This window comes from Cibotium barometz, chromosome 44 (assembly GCF_041138505.1).
Source record: "Cibotium barometz isolate CiBa-2024 chromosome 44, ASM4113850v1, whole genome shotgun sequence".
In the NCBI taxonomy this organism is placed as follows: domain Eukaryota; kingdom Viridiplantae; phylum Streptophyta; class Polypodiopsida; order Cyatheales; family Cibotiaceae; genus Cibotium; species Cibotium barometz.
In genome coordinates, this window is record NC_141089.1 from 18,249,596 (window position 1) to 18,275,694 (window position 26,099).

At 42.4% G+C, this 26,099-nt stretch overlaps 1 protein-coding gene across 1 annotated transcript in view; it reads left to right on the forward strand.

Annotated features, from left to right (window-relative positions):
* The first annotated feature begins 12,679 nt into the window (after positions 1–12,679).
* The window catches only part of LOC147613026 (protein EXPORTIN 1A-like), an 82,560-nt gene continuing 69,140 nt past the window's right edge, over positions 12,680–26,099 (forward strand). The window contains exon 1 of the mRNA XM_086782324.1: positions 12,680–13,044. Within this exon, the coding sequence (XP_086638450.1) occupies positions 12,949–13,044 (96 nt within the window). The 5' untranslated portion in view covers positions 12,680–12,948. The remainder of the gene's footprint in view (positions 13,045–26,099) is intronic.

Genomic DNA, 26,099 nt, shown 5'->3' on the forward strand with positions numbered 1-26,099 from the left:
ATGACCAAAACTAGTCCATTAAGAGAAATTAATCAAATTCAGTTGTTTTTTTTATGGTTTTAATAAAATTTTTAAAATATTAAGCTACTTCTAATGCTTGCTAACACTCTAATCCAAATAATTTCAATAAAAAACATACAATTAAACTCAAATTAATGATCTTAGAGCTATGCTTAAACTAAAGAGAGCTAACATTCACTAAAAATTGCATTCTGTTGCATTGTTTAATGTAATGGATGCAAACTAAGCCTAATACAAACTATGTGCAAGCCCTAAGAACATGAAAAACCACTAAAACAACAACAAAAACAACAAATTAAGCAAAAAGCATTCTTTTTAAAAACAAAAAAGAGAGCTATTCTACACCAAATCTCAAACAAATCACCATCAAATACATATCTTTTTCATGGGAAACCACTAATCAAGATAATGGGCGATGGGCTATACATAGATTAGAGACAAAATGATGGAAAAAGCCAAGGGATGGCTTCTCGGCAACGACACCAAAAATGTTATGGCTCACCCTAACCCTCCTTGAAACACATCCAAAAAGAGATTACTTGGTGAACCGCAACTGTCTCGCAAGAGGATCTTTCCAATGGCTGAGCTCGTAACCCTTGAGGTGTCCAAGCTCTACAACTCCTTGAGAAGTAATTCCACCGCATCTCCCGCAAGTGTTGTCACACCGCCGCGTTGCACTATGGGTCCTCGTCCCTCCTCTCACCTCACTTCACTCACACACACTCACTAGCATGCATTAGGGAGAGAGATTAGCAAGAGCAAGACTCAATTGCACAATGGGAGAGTATTTTATATTATGAGAGAAATTCACTTATATACATGGCCATAAGTATTCACACTCACTTAAACTGTGGCCGATCGGGCACTTTAGGCTCATAAGAGGCCTAATGCTATTACAATGACTACTCTCATAATATATCCATGAAGTACATCACTTAGGACTTCATCCTAACTTGTTACCACATGCTCTTGAAGCAGGAATTGCCATAAATACTCTGTCACACCATTATGGGCGCCCGTCCAAGTTGTAGCTTTGGACACTATTGCTTCATATCTTGAATGTATGACCCTTTGGTGTATCTACCATGACTCCTTGATGTAAGATAATGGCGGTAGCTCTTGTTAATCCTAGAATTGGATTAACACCTATGCTTAATATAGCCCAAGACCCCTAAAAGTACACATGTGAATGACCCTAAGCCCTGACCCTAAGCCCTAAGTGCCTAAGCCAATCCCCCATGTGCATGTGCATAATAAATCTATTTCATTATAGAGATGAAGGATTTGGGTGATCTATGGCATTTCTTAGATATAAAAGTACCTCATGGTATTTTGTTTTTACAGAGATAGTATGTCTTAGACATGTTGCCCAAGTATGGAATGACAGACTGTAAGTCTATTTCAATGCCACTAATGCATAACACAAAGCTTTTCGCAGATACAGGTGAGTTTTTGGAGGACCCCACATGTACAAACACATAGTGGTGGGTAGCTTGATCTACATGACCATTACTAAGCCAAACTTGATTTTTGATGTTAGACTTGTGAGCCAGTTTATGTAGACCCCCAAGAAGCCACACATGGATGTGGCTAGATGGATTCTCATATAAAGTCCACACTTAATTTTAGACTTTTTTATAAGGCTCGCACAGAGATACAACTACATGGGTACATAGATGCTGATTGGGCTAGTAGTGTCGATGTTGATTGGGCTAGTATTATCATAGTCAAGAGATCTAACAGCTTTATATTTTCTTTTAGGAGTGTTGCTCATGAGTTAGAGCACCCAGAAATACTCGAGATAGTTACCTTGTCAAGTATAAAGGCAGAGTATAGGAACACTACTATAGCAGCTTGTGAAGTAGCTTAGTTTGAGAAGCTGCTCGGTGATCTGGGTGAGCTATGGGGATGAGGCCTTTGTCATTTATTATGATAACATGAGTAGCATACAATTGGCCAGTAACTCGGTATATCATACTAGGATGATGAAGCACATTGAGGTGCATTATCACTTCTTTATGAGGGAGAAGGTTCTAATAGGTGATGTAGATCTGGGATATGTCAGCAGAGAGATGGCTGACAAAGGCACTTTTGGTATAGAGAAGCTCCACAAGTTTAGAATCTTACTTGAAGTATTGTGTGTGGAGTTGAGCTTGAGGAGAAGTGTTGAGATATTGAGCTTAACTAGTATTATGCCAATATTGATGACCTGCCTGGGTGATAGCTTCCACACTTATGCCACTGGCATGGTTGGTGAGATTTTGGTCGATATGCTGCCAATGGATGACAAGTTATGTGACATGCCACATTTGGATTTCTAGAGTATGGCATAGTTATAATGCCAGTAGATGACAAGTTATGTGACAAGCCCCATTTGGATTACTAGAGTATGACAGGTTATAATGCCAGTAGATGACAAGTTATATGACAAGCCCCATTTGGATTACTAGAGTATGGCATAGTTATAGTGCTAGCTCATATAGTCAGGTTCACACTATGGACCAACCACTGTATGTTATAGTAGAAAGTTCTTTCCCTTATAGTGTGTACTCTTATCTCTTTATGTTAATGGTTGTAGAGAACATAAGAAGATAGAAGAATATTCAGCTATCCATCTCTGTTATGTCTTGCTCTCTCTTGTATGTGTGTGTTTACTTACAAGGAACTCAAGCTCTCCCTCCCCCTTGCATTCTCTTTGTAGCTTGACTCATGCTCTAACACCACCTTTAGGGAAGTTGAAGGAGTCCGTGGTGGTGCCAAAAGCAACAGGAGAGACGGTACCTACCCATCCATGTTCCCATTAAAAAAGAGCCCACCCATGGTGCCAAACCCTAAAGAGAGTCATGCACACAGTTCTATGGCACCCCCAAAGCTAAAAAAGATCACCCATGACCTAAAAACACTATTGTGTACCAAGCCACAACACTAACTTACCAATTGGAACTAGAAAAACAAAGCTCAATGAAGCATGTAGTAGCAAAGCTGATAATAGTGGCGTCAAGGCGTTTGTCTAGATGGGCAAGCGACTCTCCGCCTTCACTCAGTGAGATGAGCCACACGGTAAGCCAAACCTTAAAACACCATTATACATATGTAACATAGCACTTCTTGTTAATTATACATATACATGTAATCCATAATGATTAAAAACTTTAAACCCAAAACAAAACTGAAAATGGTAAAAAATTAAACAAACACATACACCATCAGACACATGCACCTACGTGTACACATCACATACATACCCATGCCTACACCACATGCACACTCTCTACACATGGTAACATATGTAGACACATGCATGTATGCATGCACATAGTCCCCCTTCAAAAACTACCCCCTCTAAAAAACTACCCATGTAGATCTTTTAAAATTCCTTCCTCAAAATTTTTGGAACGCCCCTTCCCTTAGAGAAAATTTCCATGCATGTACACACCATTTTTAAAAAAAGGGTTACATGTAAACATGACAACATAGGAGAGAAAAAGAGAGAGAGAAACAGAAAGAGAACGAGAGAACGAGAGAAGAGAAGGAGATAAAATGAGAGAGAGAGAGAGAGAGAGAGAGAGAGAGAGAGAGAGAGAGAGAGAGAGAGCATGATAACCTCCCTCCTCAAGAAGAGAAGCGAGAAGAGAAACTAACCAAGGAGGAGAGCTGACAATGTAACCAAAGCTGGCAAAATCCCAAGAATTGATTGGGCTTCACATCTCCCTCCAAGATGTAAACCATTCCTATACAACTGAGCGGATAAAATCCTAAGAATTGATTGGGCTTTGCATCTCCCTCCAAGGTGCAAACCATTCCTATAACCATCCTAAAATCAAGGTAGGTAGAAATTCCCTAGAAGTTAGTGCAAAAGATAAGATTGTCGATAATCCATAATTTCACCTCAAAGCTATGTAAGCTCTATAATACGTCACTTTATTCCACCACCATTGATGTGCTTTAAGCAAGTGGGATGATTAGCCACCAACTTTTTAAAAATTGGCTCAAGCAACACCTAGATCCATTTAGCATGGCAAGCCATCCACTCCTTTGTTAGAGCTCCACCCAAAAATAAGATGGCAAGCCATCCACTCCTTTTTTAGAGCTCCACCCAAAAATAAGATGGTTGAACACTTTCTTCATAAAATTTAAGGCATTGTTCATAGAGCCTGTTGGTGAATCCAAAGTTCGAAGGGCTATGGTAGGTCCTATTTCCAGGTGTTCCATTATTCCTCCACTCACATCTGCTATGTTTCATGCATTGGCTCATTTCTTACCAAAGATCTTCACTAGAGGTGGTTCCGAAGGAGTTTAGGCTTCTTAATTGAGGAGCACTCTGTTGAGTGCTGGTTATCAACTAGGATCAAAGGCTTGGTGGGTTTGAGGAGGTTTGGTTTAATGCACATTAATTAATTATGTTATCAGTTCCAACAGTTAGTCTAGATTGAGTTCACATCAAAGGTCCATGTGCTTTTGAATAAAGTTGGAGAATGGTTTTAGATAAGTTTTTTTTTTGTTGCTGTGCTAGGATCATGTGTCCATGTTCACACCTCTAGACTCACATCTCTAGCCTCACATCTACAAGTTTGCGTATTTGGGCTCACATATGTAGCTTCACATCTCAAGGCTCACATCTCCATGTTCACACCTCTAGGCTCACGCCCGACTCACATCTCTAGGCCCACATATTTAGGCTCACGCTTATGTCACTAGGCTCACATTTGTAGTCCCATTTGTAGTCCCACGTATCCATACATCTTTTTATATAGGATTAGGGACTCGCGTCGTCTAATCGAGAGTTGGTTTAGCTTGGTTTTTGTAAATTTTTGGACTTGATGGGGAGTGTTTAATGTTCCTAACCCTAATTAAGGGTTATGATGCAACTAATTACATATTTTTTGATGATTTAGCATGCTTCTACTTTATTAATTCCATAATGCATGAATACTTTATAAAAATTTATGATGAAATGCATGAATTAAAATTGACAACTTCACTCTAATTCAACCTAATGGAGCTCAATGCTCCTATTTTTAGAGTGGACTCCACTCTTAATCATAATTGCCAAGCTAATTCTTGTCTCAAAGAGCAATGAAATTTAAGCCTTTTGGGCTCCAATTTCATGCAAATCACCAAAAAACCAGGGTTTTTCCCTACTAAATAATAAATGAACATAGAATGTCTTAATAAAAAATAAACTTCCAATGAAAATCAAAAGCAATAAACAAACACACCCAAGGCTCCAAAATCGTGTGTTTTTCCAAAGTGTGACCTCCTAATCAACACCGGGAAATATTGGGTGATCCCAATAGCCTGGAATGGATGGAAAAATGGAGCTAAGTCCTAGGCTAGTCCCCAACAATGGTGCCAAATATGCTAAAGTTAAGAGTTTATCTTAGCCTCACTGCTGCTGCTGAAGCATGTATCGTTGAGTCTAACCTTTGAGCCGCAAAAGCAACTTCCCATTGTGGAAGTAGCTCATCCATTGCGCACTCCATTGTCACACAAGAATTCTCCTTTACCAAAGGGGTGAAGGGAGAGCTCTCAATGTCTAGATGTTCTTGTGTAGGTAAGATGGCAAAGTATCTTACATTAGGTCTCACAGGCAAAACCATGTTAACAAAGAGAGTGGTTAACATAAGATGAGTCTTATTATTTCCCTTGCAAGTTGTCAAAGGCATCTTCTTTGATGCAAGGAGATGTGAAGATGGGGCACTTGTTAAGAGGCTAGATCTTTGCTAAAAGACATCCATGCTCATCACTCCTCAAGTAAGATAGTAGATTTGAAATTTGATGTGAATAATGCAATGGAAGCTCTTGGGTAGCAGGTGGAGACGAGGAGTTGACAGAGGCTTCTTTTAAGTCTTAGGTGGCTAGAGCCCTTGGGAGGTGAGCTTTGTGGCTCTTGGAAAGGGAATTTACCTTGCTATGTGTTTCATGACTTTGTATGTTAGGAGCAAGTTTTTACATTTTCTATGTCGTGGTTTACCCAACTTCCACTTGGAGGAGGAGCTACTTTCCTTTTGGATGGTTTGAGTCATGTTTAAAGTTTCATCGCCCTATCTCAAAAACTAGATATTCATAGCATTGGGAGGGTGTTGTTTTTACGAATAAGCTACTAGATGCAAAGGGTTGTGTGTTCTATGGAGTATGGGCTCCCACCTGTGGATCTTGATATAGGCCTTCAATCTTCTTCATCTAACCAATGTCTTCTCGTCATTTTTTTATCTTGGAACCAGTCCTCTTCTTGTCATTTTTTATCTTGACATAGGTCTTGGTGGTTGCTTCAAGAAACCACTTCTCTTCTTGTTTGCTATAGATGTAAAATAATTGGACACTTTGCTAGAGATTATGGGGCTTACAAGAGGAATGTGATGCCGAGAAGCAGGTAAAAATGAAAATAGCTCGGCTAAAAGAAGAACTTAGAGAAGGGTCAAGACCCAAGACGCCAAGGTGGACTTTCAACCTGTGCCACATCAAGCCCGCCAAGCTAAAAGTGAAAGTGGAATACCCACTCCATTTTAGGAAGAGGATGGTCTAGCCATACAGGAGTCTGAATTTTTAGAAATAGTAAGGACAAGATGTGTTTACCAAGGTTGTTCTCTAGTATGGATATATTCTTTTATATAGTTAACAACCTGTAAGCTTCAGATCTTAATTTGGATCCATAGTTTAGGAGTTACTAATATGCCCAAGTCCTAACTACCACACACATTATTAAGCTGGTCATAATTTATTGCCAATTTTGGGTAATTAGGTCACCCTTTTGACCCCACTTTTTTGGTAGTGGGTCCTACCTCCAAAAGTACAATGGTCTTGTCACTTCATTCAATACACAAGTTAGGAACCATTGTCTTACTTGTAAAGAAATCACTACTATGTTTCTTTAGGAGGAGATGCATCAACATGTAAGATACAATGCATATTACACTTTCTTTGCCTCTACAAAGAAAGAAAAGGGTGAAGACTCCAATTTAAATGACAAGAAGAAGGAGAAGATGAAGTGTTTCTACTGCAACAAGCCTAATCATATTCAAAACGACTACAAAAAAAAGAGAACCACATGAGAAAATTAGCACTTTAACTGCATAAGCCTTTTCTTCTGTGACGGTTGTTAATTCACTAATATGTGTCATTTTAGGGATTGTATTGTTATGGTGCTCTTTCTCTATGTTGTTATGGTATTCATCTACTTGAAGCGCATCATTGATGCTCACAACAACTAGGACTATGTTGTTGTATCACCCACTTGTTGCTTTCTCTTTTTCTCATCTGAAGACACATTGTAATATTGCAGTTATTCATGAGGAAGCTCATACCTAAATCAAAAACCTTGCTCGAGAGCATGGTTTGTTGACACAAGAATCCTTTGAGTGGGCTACTATTATTCTATTAAGGGGTCTACAAAAGAAGCTATTGTGAAAGCTCAACTTAGGTGCTTCAAATTTATTGCTACTATTTAACTTGGCCAAAGTGTGCCCAAATTCACTCCAAATTTCAATTGCTAAAGCTTTGCAAACAAATGGGTAAGGCTCTCTCTCTCTCTCTCTCTCTCTCTCTCTCTCTCTCTCTCATCACAAGACTCCCTGATGGACAAAGGTACTAAATTAAACTTATTTCTAATCTCTTGATAGTTAGCCTAAGATGCTTTCCTAGGTTAGCTTCTTGCTATGAACTATCCTAGGAGACTTTCTTACCATGTAAAATTTTCACATAGCTAGGGTAGTTCATAGAATATTAACCCCATGACTAAGACAATTAGTTAAATACTAGGAGAAATGAGACACTAAAAGAGATCTAACGAGTATTGAAAATTTTTATCGATTTTTTAAGGAGATAGGTTTTTTGAGCCACGTGATCTTATGGGCCTCAATATTAACACAGAAAGTAAAACCCGAGAATAGTTCTCCTCTATTTTTCCTTTCAATATTTTATTTCAAAAAAAGGTCCTCTTCTCCTGTGCAAGCCCTCTTGTGTCTGCTCCCCCTGCATATCTCCTCTCCTTTTCCCTCATTCCCTGCCTCATCCTTCCCTTGCAAACAGGTAATGTAAGCATGCTAAGGCTATTGTGCATATTTAGGGTTTTTTCCTTTTTTCTAATTTTACTTATTTTTTAAGTTTTCATGTTTTGTAGGTTCAAGTGCTGCAATCTCTTTTTCCTCGTTCTCTTCTTTTCTCCCCCTTTTTTTTTCTATATGTTAGGGTTAGGTTTTTCCTTTTTCCTCTCTTTTTCATGTTTTGCAGTTCTTTACAGATTCTCTCCTTGCTTTCTCCCTTTTTTTGCAAGTAAGTGTGAAAGTCAAAGTGTTAGGGTTAGGGCTTTTCTTAGATCTTGCTTTTCCTTTTTTTCTTTTTTTTTTTGCCTATTTTTATTGGTATTGCGGTACTTTACCATCCTCACCTTTTCTTCTTGACTTCTCTACGATATTCATAGGTTGGTTTCATCACCATTACCTTTATTTTTTTGTAAAATGTGCCTACATGCACTCGGGACTTATTTTGTAGGGTCATTCCTTTGTTGTGTATGGGGTCAATATGTGGTCATTCTCTTGTGGTGTATGCATATATAGATGCCCATAAAGTGACTTATACCTACATAGAAGCCTCTATGCATAGAAGCTCATGCATTCACTACAAGGGAATGATCCCATACTGACGCCCATAAAGTGACTTGTCCTTGCATGCATAGAGCTTAAGTTCATGCATCCATGCATGAGGATATGTATGGCCTTAAGCTCTATGCATACACATGCACTATTTAGACATATGTATAGAGCTATGCATAGAAGCTCATTACTCATATGCATGACCTTCAGCATGAGGATATGCATGGCCTTAACCTCTACGCATACACATGCACAATTTAGACATATGTATAGAGCTATACATAGAAGCTCATTACTCATATGCATGGCCTTAAGCTCTATGCATACACATGCACTATTGATATGTATATGTAGAGAGAGAGCTACACATAGAAGCCCATTGCTCAATGCTCTATGCCATCATTTATTTGGAGCACTCCAAAGCACACTTCACAATGCTTTCCACTTAAAGCTTTATAACTCTTTTTCATTAAGGTATATACTCACTCTAAACCTCTAAACTATATAATTTGTTTTGTTTAGAGCTAGCAAGGATGTTACATCAGCTATGTGACTTGTAAATCCTCACTCTAAAACCTTATACCTCTTTTACCTCAGGGTAAATCCTCACTCTAAACCTCCAAGCTATATGGTTTATTTGTTTAGATTGTTTAGAGCTAGCAAGGATGTTACATCATCTACATGACTTGAAATACAACTTTAGAAGTTCTAAATAATTGCCAAATGCTCTAAAAAAAATGCAATCTTTTATTGAATGTCTAGAAATTCTAACGAACTATAATTTGGTAAGTTGTTAAATTTTAAAGAATTAAACGAATCTTTGTAGGGATGTTAGAAGAACTTATAGAAAAAACTTTAACCCTCAAAACATTTGTAATACTTCTATGTTGGCTATAAACCTTTAAAATTTGAAGCTGCTCTATTTTGTTAATTGTCCTATTTTACCTTATATTTTTAGGCTATTGAAGTAAGTCTAAGCTTCAAACCCTAATGCATCACTTCACCGATTTTTAGAGGTCCTCTACATGTTCAACTTTCATTTTTAAATTTAAAATTAAAAACCTTCTTACTACCCTATCTTAGAGTGTCATATTTGAGGTCAACTTCCACTTGATCAATTGGGTGTCCGCTTAGACCTGCACTTATCAACATTGTTTGCTTAGACCTGCACTTATCAACATTGTTTGCTACAAACATGCTTAAAATGATGTTAAAAAAACACTAAAAATGTTGTCTATGCTTACTTGTTCTGATGCTTATTGAAGTGTTTGAATTATTGTTTGAGCTAAAGCAAAGCTAATTCTAAAGTTGCTAGATTAAAACCTTCAACCTCTTTAAACTTATTGTAAAGTATCAACTAATTTGGACATTATTGTATAGGAATGGTAATAGGTTTTATCCTTCCTCATATATGATTTTAGTGAATGAGTGTAACTAGCTAAAATAAAACTCAAGATTAATGCGATAGAAGTTGGCTTTGATACTAAGTTGACATATGAAATATATGAATCCATCAACTAATAAAGAGCTAGAGCTGAGCTAATTCTTAAGCTACTAGAGTAAAACCTTCAACCTCTTTGAACTTATTGCAAAGTATCAACTAATTTGGACATTATTGTATAGGAATGGCAATAGGTTTTATCCTTCCTAATATATATGATTTTAGTGAACGAGTGTAACTAGCTAAAATAAAACTCTAGATTAATGCAACAGAGGTTGGCTTTGATACTAAGTTGACACATGAAATATATGAATCCATTAGCTAATAAAGAGCATGTAAATTGTGTTGGAGGCTATTAAATGAAGTTTAAAACATATAGAAGCTTAACACATGGATTCAGTCATGGTAGAGAGAGTGCAAGAGAACCATGGATTCAGTCATGGTGGTAGAGAGATTACAAGAGAACCATGGATTCAATCATGGCAGAGGGAGTGTAAGAGAACCATGGATCTAATCATGGAAAAGAATGCAAGAGAACCATGGATCTAGTCATGGAAAAGAATGCAAGAGAACCATGAGTTTTTCCTAGCGTCTTCCTTATTTGGACTAATGTGAACACTATAAAGATATTCCTTGCTAACTCTACCGATTTGGACATCAATAACTTATGCATAACCAAAGTGCATGTAATATGTAAGCATATAGCTCTATACTACTCACATTAAGTATATCCTCGTATCCTTATACGCTACAAACTATCCAAATTTGAAAGGACATATATAATCTAGTCCACATAAGTAACCTTGATGTATTATTCTATCCAAATTTCAAACATGTGTATAAATCTAGTCCATAGACATAATCTTGATCTCTAGGTTTGTTTCTAATGATAGGTATGCCCTCTATCATTCTTTTATATCATATGCTATTTTTTTTTATATCATTTGGTTATGTAGAATGATCATCTAGATAAAGGTGCCCATTAAACCATGGAAAGTGATTCCATTAATTGCCACCAAATGCTCTAAACCAATATCTTGTCTTATATATCCACATGAGTTTAAGTGATGGAATGAAGTCCATGACTTGTTACATCAACCCATTGGTGTTCATATGACATCATCATTAAACTGTATATGCTCAAGTATGTTTGTGTAAATGTAATGCTGAGGCGATTTTTCTAGATTGATTGATTAATTGATTTTACTGGATTGATGGGCCAATTGATGTGATACTCATCTTTTAACATGCCAGGGTGGTTGAAATCGGGGTTGAAATAGAATTTAAGATGCACTTGGCCATGTCATCATATCACATCAAGTCACATCCAAATAGCCTTGTCAATGCTTGTGGATATGGGGTGATGTCCCATAAATTTTCATATTACAGATCTTTGATAAGTATTGCAATCAATATTTTTTGGCGATTAAAGTAAGATATTAATAGATTTACAAGGTCAAAAGAAGCTAATTTAATGTTAGAAAGAGACAAGAAAGAATGGGGGTTCAAGCACAAAACTCACTAAATGCTTTTTTTCACACCTAAAATATATGTTTAGGGTCTTTGATAAGTGCTCTAATCAATATATTTCGGTGATCAATGTAAGACATTAATAGATTTTCAAGGTCAAGAGAAGCTATTTTATTGTTGTCATTATAGACTTATTGGCGTGACAACACAAAAGAGGTAAGATAGAATGGGTGTTCAACCACAAAACTCACTAAAAGATAGGTTTAGGGTCTTTTAAAACATAACCCCCACCCATGAAAAAAGAAGATCTCACTCGTACCCTATGGTCATGTGGAGGGCAATTTTCACCCTGCCCCCATGAGAATAGATAGTTTTTGAAAAATTTCACATGCTCAAGTACATTAGTACATTGAGCAATAACATTCTATATATATATATATATATTAGTACATTGTATATATAGTGCTCAAAAAAGGGGAAAAAAAGCAATAACAAAAGGAGCCCAAAAAACTACCATTCAATCATGCATAGAAAACATCTACTCACATTTTTTCTAAACTAAGCATCTCATGCTTCAAGCTTTAAAAAACCCTTCTGTAGAGGAGTTTTTATTCAAGCTTTGTAAGAAAACCACCTTTTCTAAACTTGGCAATTAGAGCTGACTTTGTGCTTGCTCCTTCACATCAGGGCACATGACTCCTTCCTCATCTTCTATGTCACGAATGTCCAGTGCTTGATTTAAGAGAGGTGGGAAGCATGCGAACATCTCACAAAAAATGATCCGAACCTTAGACCCCATGGTCAGTGGCCAAGGCTCTTCAACTACTCGAGCTAAGTCCATTTGATGATAAATACAGGTGGCATCTTGTTTATGTTTGGGGAATCTGCCCCAATGTGTGAGTGGGGAACATTTCCAAGCCAAAACAGGGGCATGTATGGTGCCCTAGAATGAACCCCCTGCCCTCCCCCTGCCCGAGCTGCCCCCTTAAGATCTTTTCTTTACAGACACAATGCCCACCGATGAGAAGAGATCGCACTCGCTCTGAGATTGTTGGTCTAGGAAGAGCGGCCCTTACACTAGACTCTAGAGGTCTGAATAAATACTACAATTTTTCCCATGATTGCTTAAGTACTTAGAAGTTAGCATAAAAGTAGTGGGGAGAAAAAAGCGAAATAAAATGAGCCCAAAAAACTAGCGTTCAAACCACGCACAGAAAACAAACGCTCACATTTGTTCTGAACTACGCGCCCTCCGCAGAGGGGGTTTTCTACAAGCTTTGCAAGAATCCCGCCTCCGCTTCAGCCTTCCCGCTGTTTCTTGTTCGTTCTCGCCTTCGATTTCCCCTCGTTCTGTTACCTTTTCGCCCTTTCTTGTTGCCCTGTGCAGGAGAAGCGGATCCTTGCAACTGTGTATGCACCCCCGTCATGGCGGAGAAGCTTCTGGATTTCAGTCATCCCTTTGATGTCCCGCTTCTCGACGCTACTGTCGTTGCTTTCTACGGGACGGGTTCCAAAGAAGAGGTATGTATGCCCCATAACCATCCTCTCGTATTTTGTTTCCCCCTACCCCTAACTGTAGCAGAGAATGTCGCATACAGTGTAAGAAAAAATGTTGAGCTTCCAAAAAGCTTCTCAACAGTTTGTGAATATGGAAGAGAAAGAAAGAAACAGCGTAAGAACACTTCTCTTTAATGGAACTTTTTGCCTACCCTTCCCCAACACACACACACACCCCAAAAAAAAACCACCTCCTCAAAAGTATTTTGTTTTGAATGATCCAAATATCATGCAATAAGGGAAAGCCCTTATAGCATACTAATAGGGGAAATCCCTATGCTTAGGCCCCTTTACACATTGCCAAACGTCGGTGGGAGAAATCTCTGGTGGATGGTTTAGAGAGCTGAACCGTGGAAGATGGACAGAGGATCCACTTTTGTAGAAAAAAGTCAACAAAACGTGAGGTATGAGCGCAGTGTAAAGGCGCTTAAGAGTACAGATGACTGCACTCTAGCTGCTAGATTAATAGAAAATGTCGGATTCAATTGTCATACTATTTTTTTGAGCAGCCCAAAAGTTGTAAACATGGAAGAGTACATGGAAAAAAGGCTTAGGGCAGGATTCGCTAGACACACTTTGGTGGCCTTAACACAGGAATCCCAAAAGCATTTCTTGTATGGTACATACACCAAAAGCTGGTACATAGTACATACATAATGTGAAGGGATAGCTGTATGCTTTTGAATGGTACATGCATCAAAAGCACACCCCCAAAAAAACAAGGGAAAAAAGAAAAAACAAGGGCACCCTGGTTGCATAGATGGCTCCATAGCTCAAACCTTACCTAAACAACAATGGAAGCTGGCCATAGCATTTCATTTGCAGGATAAAGCAAGGAGTACTCTAGGTGATGGTGCTTGTATATGCTCATTAGGCAGCAGAAGGTCACATGCAGCAGGCAGCTGATGCCCAGATACTGGTCACTTCAGGGGACATTAAACGCAGCATTCAATATATTAAAAGGTGGTTCTTGTCCAGCAGATATGGCTGACAGTTGGCAGCTGCTCAACCAGCACTCCAGGAGCATATATAAGCATCTCATCATTTTCAGCATTAAGCAAGTCATTCAGTCATACATCATTAGTTATCAGTGTAAGTCATGTAGAAGGGCTAGACTGACCATAGCCCTAAGTGATGTACAAGCATCATGTAATCTTTTTGTACCATATTAATATAGAAAACCTTGACACTCAATCTCTCTCTCTCCTCTGTCATTAATATGCTTATTTAGCATCAATGTTCTTAATCAAGCTTAGGACTGTGGATCAGTACAGGAAGGCTTCGTTGCATGCAACATTGGTATCAGAGCATTCAGGCTCAGCCCACTAAGCAATGTCCCAAGCATAGTTATCATGGTATAAAAATACGATACCATATGGGAATTTTTGGTATGATATGAAATTTTGGGATACTGTACGATAAAATATTTTTTTTTAAAATTTTTATTTTTATAAAACACTTACAAACTAGGGAGCTTCAAGCTTGAATGTGAGGGAAGGTTGGGGGAGGGCACAGTAAAGGAGTTGCTCAAGAGCTCAAGCCTATAACCAAGACAAGCCAAAAAGATTGAAAACAGTAAGAAAAACAGACAAAAACGGGCAAAAAACGAGCGAAAACGACACTTTTTCAAACGGTTGAAACTATGCCCAATGGTCATATTGTATTGTATGGTACGAACAGGTTGTACCAGTACGAGGAAATCACCACAGTTCCAAGGAAGGTGCAGAGCTAAAGCAGAAAGGATGCAACAGGGTAGCAGATGGAGTGGTTTGCAACAATAGGCGAAGCCAGAGGAAGCATTCCCTGAGGGTAGGTACGCATACCTAGTACCTCATTAAGCTCTTAGATCATTTCCAAAGGCCTAGCAATAGGCATGATGAGTTCTGGTAGGTGACCCGATGCTGTGTTAAGGGTAAGGGAAAGTAGGCATGGGGATAGTATTGAACAGATGCTCAGTTCTTCATCAAGACTTGGAAGTGGAGATCAGGAGTGAAGGTGTTCAGGACAAAAATATGAGTCAGTAAAGTCAAAGTCAGTAGCAGTCCAAAGAGAAAGGATGACGGAGTGTCCACCCCGTCATCAAGTTTAGCAGAAGGGAATGTCACGTGCACATCCGTGCCATGGCTAATCATTTGCATGAACATTCTTAATCCTTGATTATTTAGCAGTTAAGTCAGCATCTAGCCTGGTGCTATCGGTCTCCGTCTGGCTCGGAGGTCCGTAGCGTGCTGAAGTGTAACCCCCTCCTATGTCAGAATAGGCACTGGGATAGATCTCTGGAAGAAATTAGTGAGCTGGAGCTGTCGCCCACCTCTCCCTGTGGTATGAGTCCGTAGCAGTGTCTCTCTGTGGCGCTGTGTCTCTAGCAAGAACTGGCCAAATCTGCGTTGGTCTGCGCACTCCATGATCTGGCGGAGTGAGGGATGTCCACCGAAGATGGTGGTGTATCTCTCTGTAATGACACTATATGCTTTGCATCTGCATACATAATGTTCCTCACTCTCAACCTCCTCCTGGGGCATAGTTTGCATATCCTCTTTGGGGATCCGTGCTGCCCTCCCTGCCTCAATCTCAAGCTGGTGTGATGACACTATGAGCTGGCCAATCACCACTCGGGCACTGTGAGGCATGTACACATCCATGTATCCTGGTCTCTGTATGAATCCATCCGTTGAGATACGCATAAACTGATCTCTGTAGTATAGCATCGTCGGTGGTAGAGGCTGACTGGGTGTAATCCAAATCTCTTGAGTGTATCATTGCCATAAATCCTGCCGAAGGACTGTTCCTCTCACTGTGAGAGAGCTGGATGTGTGGTGCATGTATATCATACTGGAAAGATGGCAAGTGATCTATGTCAAGACCATGCCGAGTGAGCCACTGTATCATCTGTGAATACAATGATCTCCTATCTCCACTCTTTGCGAGCTGCTTGGATGCCTCAAAAGCTCTATGTGAGAGTCGATCTGATGGCATATCTCTGATCCTTTGTATGAAGCAGATCGTCTGGAAGAGGGCCTCTACTAGCATAGGAGGTGCAGCAAACTCTGTCCGGACAATGTCATGTGGGACGGAGGGTTTGCTGCGGATCATCCGTGAGAGCATAAGAATCTGAGGCCTCTCTATCTGAGACCATGTGGAGGTGGCGAGCCCAGGTGTCCATACTGATGCAGCATACATCAAAGCAAGGGTGACTAGTGTGTCAAACAACCACCCCTTCGTGCGGGGCTCCTAGAAGTGTGCCTGGTGACACTGTCTCTCTAGCATGGCAAGAGCTGCATATCCTCGTGTGAGTCTATCCCTGGCTGCCTGTGCCATAGTAAATCTTCCTAGCGGAGTCGTAAATGTAATCCCCAGGTACATATATGAGTCCACCACCTCTACCTGTCCTCTTGCTAGTGTGAAGATGGCCTGTTGTCGAACCGGCCCTGAGGTGTGGAAAATTATGGCCTTGGTTTTCCCAAGGTTCACTGTAAGCCCCCTCTGTGTGCAAAAGTCATCGAGTGCATGGAGATGGTGCTGTAGTCCCATTTGCGACTCAGTGACTAGAATAATATCATCTGCATATAGCATAATGTGGACTGTGGTACCTGAGATGTCTACCCCGTCCCCACCACCGTGACCAATGAAGTCAGCCACCTCATCGATGTATATAGTGTAGGAGAGAGTGGGCATCCTTGCTTCACACCTATGGTGCTAGCAATAACATCAGATAGCCCCCCGGGGCATCGTATGCGCCCGAAGACCTGCTCATATAAAGCATAGATGCCCCAAACCATCTCTGATGGGATCCCCAATGACTGTAGGCGCTGGGAGAGTCTCTCTCGTGGCACCGTGTCAAATGCTTTGCGGAAATCCACAAAGCAGCAATATAATCTCTTCTCCCGCGCCCTAGCCTGGTCAATCAGACATCTCAGAGTGAATATATGGTCAATAGTGGAGAAAGCTCGTCGGAATCTAGCCTGCCTTGGTGCTTGCAGTCCCTCCTTCTCTGCATATGAGTTCAACTCTGCCTCGAGCACTGCGCCATAAAGTTTGGCCAATGTATGACCAATCATGATAGTCCTGTAGTTGCTGGGGTTTAGCATGTCTCCCGCTTTGTGGAGAGGCACGATGGTATGCATAGTCCACTCAGCTGGTAGACCCTCCACTAGTGCCCTATTAAAGAGGTGAGCAACAAAGGGTCCCAGTGTGTTAGCTGCATAAATAAGATGCTCACTGTGTATACCTGTGTGGTCAACCGATCTCCCATGCTGTAGTCGGCGGATAGCTCTCTCTACCATCAAGGCGGTAAAGAAAGTAGAGGTGGTAGGGCGGGATTCCTGTGGCTGTGGTATGGGCGGCTGCTGAGGGATATGGTAGAGGCTCTTTGCATATGGGTGCCATGTGTGTGGATCCTCAATCGGGGTATGAGGGCGAGGCTCTCTCATCCTGTGCCATGCATTGGCTGCATCTCTGCTCATGAGTAGGTGCTATATATCCCAGTACTGTGCCTCCTCATATGCACGCCTCTTACGGCGTGTGAGGATCCTCATCTGTCGGCTTGCCTGTCTCTGTGTAATGGTCCCCAGTGCTCTCTGGGCCCGGAGGTGTCTATATAGCTCTCTGCATTCATCATCATACTACCGATTTTGGGGCATGCTCCCAAATCTATCTGTGTGCGCGATGTGTGTATGATGGGGGAAGCTGCGGGTGGCAGCCGTATGTAGTAGAGATGACAGCTGGGTGGTGAGTGTGTCTAGAGGTGACAGGGGATCCATCTGGAATAGCCCGTCATATACATGATGCTCATATATGTCTGCCAAGTCTGGGTGCTGGTGTGGAGCTCGCCAGTGACAGTAAGAGGTACGTGTGATCCGCACCAATAGGACAAGGGGGGATGGTGAAAGATGTCACTGCCTGTGTGGTCTCCATGGACACCGTGATGTAGTCCATTGTGCTATCCCAGCTCAAGTAAGTGATGACCATATCTGGTGTTATCCGGCCCCATGTCCTGACACCCTGCAGGCTCCCGTCTTCCACCTCTAGTGTGTGCATCACCTCGGGGTGCTCGAAATCATAAATGTTGCACTGTCGGCTCTGTGTCCGTGCATTGAAGTCCCCCATAAGGAGGACTTCCCCCAGGCTAGAGTAGTGTATGATCTCATCTGAAAGAGCTGCATATGGTGACTCTCCCAATGGCCCTGTGTCCTCCTCCTCGCCTCTACTCTCATCCTCTGCTGTCATGGCATATCTAGATCCTCTAGGAGAGAAGTAGCATAGAGCAATTTATAACACCCTCTCTGCTGAGAGCTGCAGTCTAATCCACATGTATCTAGCCTCTTGGTCACGTGCTACCACCTGTAGGCGCTCCTGTAGCTCTCGCTTGAAGAGTACCGCTATACCTCCAGATCCTCTCGATGTGCTCTGCCGTGTGGTCCCCCTGTATGTAAACTCCCAGTGATAGCCCTCTACTTTGGGTAGCCCCCTCTCTGGGCTTTGGTGCGTCTCTGTAAGTAGTATGATGTCCCGTCCCTCCATGACCTCCTCCATCCTCCCAGGATGTGTCCAAAGTGCTCCATTGCAGTTCCAAACTGCTCTGTGTATCTGTGAATCTAGATCCTCCATAGCTGATGTCCCATAGGCCGCCTGGCGCTAATCGGTGGCCTTGCCGTCGATGATGACACGGCCATCGCGATAGAATGCTCTCTTGCTCTCTTTCCGGGCCTGTAGGACTCTCGGCATGCATTTTTTTCTGTGTTCTATGTGCATCCTTGTAAGGTCATCATCCAAATAGATGGGATCTCCCTGTAATCCTCGTAGAATCACCCACTTTCTCATGAAGGTGACCCTCTCGGTCTCTCCTGCAAACTATAGGATGAGGGCTCACTTGCGTGTTGAGTCTTTCCCGGCTCTGCATGCTTTGGTGAAGGGGAGAGGGTCCTCTTCCCTATAGCCGAGCTTCATGCATAGAAGCTGTCCATCTTTCTCGGTAGTGGAGTTGGGTGTCTCGGCTATACCTGTGACTCGAATGTTGAGGCGGCGGGCATACCTCATCTTCTCCTCCTCAATGGTGGTGTGAATGATTTGGTGTTCTTCCCTTTGAGTCTCCTCCCTCACTTCTTTACGGATGTTCTTCTTCACCACCTCAACCCATCCTGACTGCTTGGCTTCGAGTTTTCCCTCCATGTCCTTTGTGATCTCCTTGGAGATCTCTTCTTTGATGGCCGTGAGTGTTGTCATTGATCTCCCCTTCTTCCTTTACAGTGTTCTTGACGGCTATTAGTTCCACTCTCAATGCAACTCACCTCCTCCTTGAGTGCTGTGTTCTCTTGTTCAAGGTCCGTGACCCGTGCTTCGAGGGCCATGATGTGCCGGTGTAGTTTGTTCTCCACCTCATTGAGGTTGGAATCAGATGTCTTCTTGTTCTCCTTGATTAGTGCCTTCATTGCCGTCCCGAGGGCCTCGAGCTTCTCTTGGAGACTCGGAGCCATTCCTCGAGCTTACTCTGCAGCACTTCCCACAGGCAGAGAGAGAGAGAGAGAGAGAGAGAGAGAGAGAGAGAGAGAGAGAGATGTTGCTGCCTTGGGGGCCTGAGGAAGGTTGGGCGGGAAGAATGAGGCAAAGGAAGGGGCCAGCATAGCGAGCCAGCCCAGGCGGGAGGGAGGGCGGCGAAGAGAGAGAGAGAGAGAGAGAGAGAGAGAGAAGAGAGAGAGAGAGAGAGAGAGAGGGGCCAGCATAGCGAGCCAGCCTAGGCGGGCGAGAGGACAGCGAAGCGAACAAAGGAGGGAGGCGGAGGAAGGGGCTAGCATAGCTATTAGCGAGCCAGGCCAGGTGGGTGGCGAACAGCGAAGCGCGCGAGAGAGAGAGAGAGAGAGAGAGAGAGAGAGAGAGAGAGAGAGAGAGAGAGAGAGAGAGAGAGAGAGAGAGAGAGAGAGAGAGAGAGAGAGAGAGAGAGAGAGAGAGAGAGAGAGAGAGAGCCAGCCTAGGCGGGCGAGAGGACAGCGAAGCGAACAAAGGAGGGAGGCGGAGGAAGGGGCTAGCATAGCTATTAGCGAGCCCAGGCCAGGTGGGTGGCGAACAGCGAAGCGCGAGAGAGAGAGAGAGAGAGAGAGAGAGAGAGAGAGAGAGAGAGAGAGAGAGAGAGAGAGAGAGAGAGAGAGAGAGAGAGAGGGGCCAGCATAGCGAGCCAGCCCAGGCGGGAGAGAGGGCGGCGAATAGCGAAGCGAACAGAGGAGAGAGAGAGAGAGAGAGAGAGAGAGAGAGAGAGAGAGAGAGAGAGAGAGAGAGAGAAGTTGTATAAACTCTGCTCTATACACGAGATCCGGTACAATATGATACAATGTAGTGTGGGGGCTAGGCCCTCTCTCTCTCTCTCTCTCTCTCTCTCTATATATATATATATATATATATATATATATATATATATATATATGTAGAGAGAGAGAGAGAGAGAGAGAGAGAGAGAGAGAGAGAGAGCTCTCTCTCTCTCTCTCTCTATATATATATATATATATATATATATATATATATATATAGAGAGAGAGAGAGAGAGAGAGAGAGAGAGAGAGAGAGAGAGAGGGCCTAGCCCCCACACTACATTGTATCATATTGTATCGGATCTTGTGTATAGACTGTTGGTTGACCAGCTCAAAACAGCTTGACAGCAAGACAAAAGACTCACGACTAGAAAAGACACCAGTTGGCCTGCAATATCAAGTCGGCTAGGACACTGTCAAAATACGCAGCGGAGATGATAACCAAATTTGAGACCACAAGAGCAAGTAGATTGCAGAAAATAGACAGCACAAGAGAAGGAGAGAGATGCGTGTAACTCCGCTCTATATACACAAGATCCCGAAGTGATACAAGATACAATGGCAAGGGGCTATGGGGCCATTTTATATGGCCCCAAGAGAGCAGTCGGCGAGTAGAAGGGACAGCTGACAGGCACCCGACTGCACTCAACACCAATCGGCCAGCAGAATGAAGTCGGCCAGCATCTGAGAGGTCCACGACCAGATAACATCAGTCGGCCTGCTCCAGATGGTGAACCCATGCAGTCGGCCAACTACTGGGACATGCTGCCATCACAGGGCAGCCACCCAAGCCATGGAAAAATGGTGAAGTTCCTTATGCTGCTCATCCTGGTATCAACAAGATATCGGCTTTTGTCTGCTACATACTTCTGGCCTCAGATGCAGCAAGATGTTATCAAATTTGTCAAAGCTTGTCATTCATGTCAGATAATGAAAGCCTCTCGACAACTTCCTCAAGGGTTACTTCAACCGTTGCCAGTTCCCAATGAGAGATGGGAAAATATCAGTATGGATTTTATTACCACTTTGCCTCGTTCATCCAAAGGCAATGCTCAAATTCTTGTGGTGGTTGATCGATTTTCCAAAATGGTGCATTTCGTTCCTTGCAAGAAAGCTGCTTTAGCCCCAGATGTGGCGTCATTGTTCGTGCAACATGTCTTCAAATTGCATGGTTTGCCGAAGACCATCATCTCTGACAGAGATCCAAAGTTCACTGGACATTTTTGGACGTCTTTGTTCAAATCTCTTGGCACGAATTTGTTGTTCAGTTCAGCCTATCATCCTCAAACAGATGGAGAAGCTGAAAGAGTCAATCAGATTTTGGAAGAAATGATTCGACATTACATTCATGGAATTTGCTTATAATAATTCCCATCATTCAGCAATTGGATTAACTCCATTTCAAGCAGCATATGGGCATACTCCTCTTGTGCCTACAAACTTTGTTTTACAACACGAAGTGGCGTCGGCAGATCAGTTGGTTCAGGAAATGCAAGATGTGCTTGTGCAAGTTCGAGATAAATTGGTCCATGTGCAACAAAAATATCAAAAACAGGCCAACAAGCATCGTCGACATGCAGATTTTCAAGAAGGAGATTTGGTCTTGTTATATGTGGCGCCTCATCGCTACAAAACAGTGAAGTCAGCTTTTCCAAAGTTGTGACCTCGCTTCTATGGGCCTTTCAAGATTCTTAAGAAAAATTCAGTTGTCAGTTACAAGTTGGAACTTCCACCTTCATGGGGGAAGGTTCATCCGACTTTTCACATTTCTTGGGTCAAACAGTATGTTCAAGGAGATTCGCCTGTTCCAGACTTATCTTCATATGTACCAGAAATTGAAGATGACCATATTATCCTTGCTCCAGAAGTAATTCTTGACGTACGACAGAAGGAAACAAGAAGAAAGTTGACTACAGAATTTCTTGTGAAGTGGATGGATTTGGATGAGTCTGATTCCACTTGGCAAACAGATGAAGAAATGCAGCAGTATCCTAATCTTCTTCAGGAGTTCTTTGACAAACGGATGTCTATCATTTGACATATGGGTTTTATTTTAAATGGGAGGGAATGTCACGATTGTGACGTATGTATGTATCAGATACTCTCTTCATTGCTGATTCCTGTTGCAGATGCAAAGAGTAACCAGCCAAGGGAACCCCTACCCTCGATTGGTTGCGACTCTTCGCCAAAGGATGTACCTCTTCATCGAATAGCCACATCCCTTCGACCAATGGTTGTATCCCTTGATGAATGGTTGTGCCTCTACACCGAATAGACACATCCTGTAATGGGAGGCGGATGCGTGTATTGGAATCGTATAAATGTGAACAAGATTCTGAGCACTTAACACTTGAGCATTACAACCACAAAGCTGAAATTGACAGTACACCACATAAAGGGGTCGATGATAGGTTGACCCCCCCCCCCCCCCTTTAGGTTATATTACCAAAAGAGTCTACAAAGTACAAGATTACGGGTGCCTGGGGATTCACCACCAGCGTGCACCTGATTCTTCCAAATACATCATGAATGAATACATTTCAAACAAGAGAATCTGTAGGTACATCCGCCCTACACACAGGTACATCCGCCCTGCACAAGCCTCTTCAGAGGTACATCCGCCCTGCACAAGAGTATCACAATCCTCACGGGTACTCCGCCCTGCACAAGATGTAAATGGATCTTTAGGCCCTGTTTCCACGCGAGAAACTGATCCAGAAACCTGTGTTCTCCGCGAGCAAGTGTCCCCAATGCTTGCCTTAAGCACCTGTTATACCAGGAATCCTTGAGACACATCCATGCTCACATATTCCATTGCTGTCCGACCTGTTTTGTGCAATAACCAGTCCAAAACAGCAACTTTCTATCGCGAGAATTCCACCTGTAAAGGGTCCTACAGCCCTGTGGAGGTCCCTAGAGCTGTCCTGTACTGTCCAAGTTGACTTTGGACACCTGTAACCAGCCCAAAACTCGCAATAACCAGAAATTACAAGTCTGAAATTTACCAACCAGCCCTTTAGAAGAGTGTGGGGATCGTTATCCAAGCTTGTGTGAGTCCGGGAAGCAAGCAACCAGCCTTGTAGCAACTCCCAAAGCTCCAACCAGCTCTCCAATGTGTTGAATAATGAATAAAACAGCCCAAAAGGCCTCTTGAGGGAGGCGCCTTTTTCCAGTGCCACCTAAGGGGCTTGGTGGGTACACATAGAGGCTGACATGTGTCCCCATAAGGTGTCCAGGTAGGTGTCCAGCCCATAGTGCTCCATTTGTCCTGTTTGTATAAGTTTAGGTCCAACCAAATGGGAAATGGCCAGAAGCTGTCCGGACTTCATTAATTTGGTCCAACCAAATGCGAACGCATTATAAGTTGTCCAGCCACTTATTAATGAGTGTGGACCTGCAAACCAATAAACTTTAGTAGTAAATGAAATAAGCTGTAAATTGAGTGTGGACGCACTTACCACCTGCAAAACCCATAAGCCTACAGTTTTAGGCCCAAATAGGAGTGCACACACGTGTCCACAAGGTGCCCGGCGTCCCCGGTCCCTCGGACTTCACAAGCCAAAATAACAAGCATTGTCCAGGCAGTAAGACAATGTCACACAAAGTAAAATAAAGTTATGGCATGCATCATTTATGCATTGTGCACATGTAAACTTGGAGAACCACCTATCATCATTCTTGTACTTGAAAATATTCCGCCTGCCATCATAACACACCATGTGTGCATGGCCGGAATCCACACGGGCACCGCCCGAAAGTCCACAAATGTCCTGCCATGTCCTGTCCTTGGACTCATATGCATCCACTCATATGATCCATACACATGCCCAGGTATAATACATACATGCATCCGCATGTTTCTAGGCCTGACACGCATCCGCATGTCCCTAGAATATAGGGGTTTGTGACATCCCCCCGGCTTCTAATCAGTTGACCGCAATTGAAAAGCCTCCAGATAGGCCTTCAAAAGATCTGGGTAATCCTCGAAGTAGGCCTCATCCATCCATTTCGCATCCAAAGCTGAATAATTCTTGAACTTCACAAGGTACCTACGAACAAGTTTGCCTCCCGCAAGCTTTCGTTCCTTGTGAAAAACAATTTGTTAAGGTTGAAGAATCTCTTCCAGCTCATCCACCTTGGGTGGGTCTTCCAAAACCGGCTCAAACGGTGTCGGTCCCACATAAGGCCTCAATAGGCTCACATGAAAAGCATTATGCATGTTCCAATGATCTGGGAGTACAAGCCGAAATGCAACATCATTGATCTTCTCCAAGATCTGAAAAGGTCCATAGTACCTGTTGGAAAGTTTAGGGTACTTTCTCTCTTTCCCTAGCCTCTTCCAAAGGCGTGCCTTTTCAAATTTCAGCAAGACCCAATCACCTTGTTTGAATTGTACATCCCTTCTATGCTTATCAACTTCCTTTTTATTCTTGGTTTGAGACCTCTCTATGGCTGTCCGTACCTGTGCAAATGCAGTATCCAAGTCTCTGACATACTCATCTGCTGCAAAAATCTCATCCTTTGTACGAAGGATGGGTGGTAGTACCACCTTGCCATAGATAATCTCAAAGGGCGCCTTGCCTGTAGAAGTATGTACCGTATTGTTGTAGGCAAACTCCACAAGTGGTAAATACTTCTCCCAATCCGATTTGCGGTCGGATACATAAGATTTCAGCAAGTCGAGGACGGCTGAATTTGCTATTTCACTTTGCCCATCTGTCTGTGGATGGTAAGCTAATGCGAAGTTCAGCTTTGTACCCATATTGTGAAACAATGCGCGCCAAAATAAGCTTGTGGTTCTAGGATCTCTATCCCCCACAATAGATTTAGGCATGCCATGGTGTTTGAATATCTGTGCCAAAAACATCCTAGCCATATGATCTGGCTTTATTGTTTTGCGCACGGGAATGAAATGTGCCTGCTTGCTAAACCTGTCAATGATGGTCCAAATAGCATCATTTCCCTGTGGCGTCCTTGGCAAATCCATAATGAAATCCATAGCAATGCTTTCCCATGGTTCATTTGGTATAGGCAAAGGCTGAAGCAATCCAGGTGTTTTATGTCGATCAAACTTGACCTTTTGACATACCATACATTCACGTACATATGCTTCAATATCCTTGCGAATACTTGGCCAAAAGAAATACCTCTCCAAAGCTTGTGCTGTGGCCAAAATGCCTCTATGACGTGCATATGGAGGAGCATGGCACTCATCCATAACCTTATGGCGAAGGTTCTTTACCACACACATACGATTTTGCATCATGAGATATCCATCTCTTATGACATAAGATGGGATAGCAATACCCTCTTGTAATTCAGCCCATACATGTGCAAAATCCTCATCCAGATGATAAGTATTACGCATATCCGATAAGTCCTCGTGATATGCAATTGTAATAGCACGAACCTGTGGTCGTCTAGATTCTCTGAGAGCTTACTTTGAGTCAAAAAGTATCTCAAACTTTGATGATCAGTTTTGACCATAAAATCAGCCCCTAAAAGATAGTGTTTCCAAATAGTAAGGGCATGAATTACAGCCAACAACTCCTTCTCATAAACCTGTAAGTGAAGCTCTGCATGTTGCAAGCGTCTGCTCTCATAGGCAATGGCATGTCCTTCTTGGTTCAAAACAGCCCCTATGCAGTCTCCACATGCATCACATTCCACCACAAAAGGTTTGTGCAAATCCGGAATAATGAGTACCGGTCCCGAGATGAT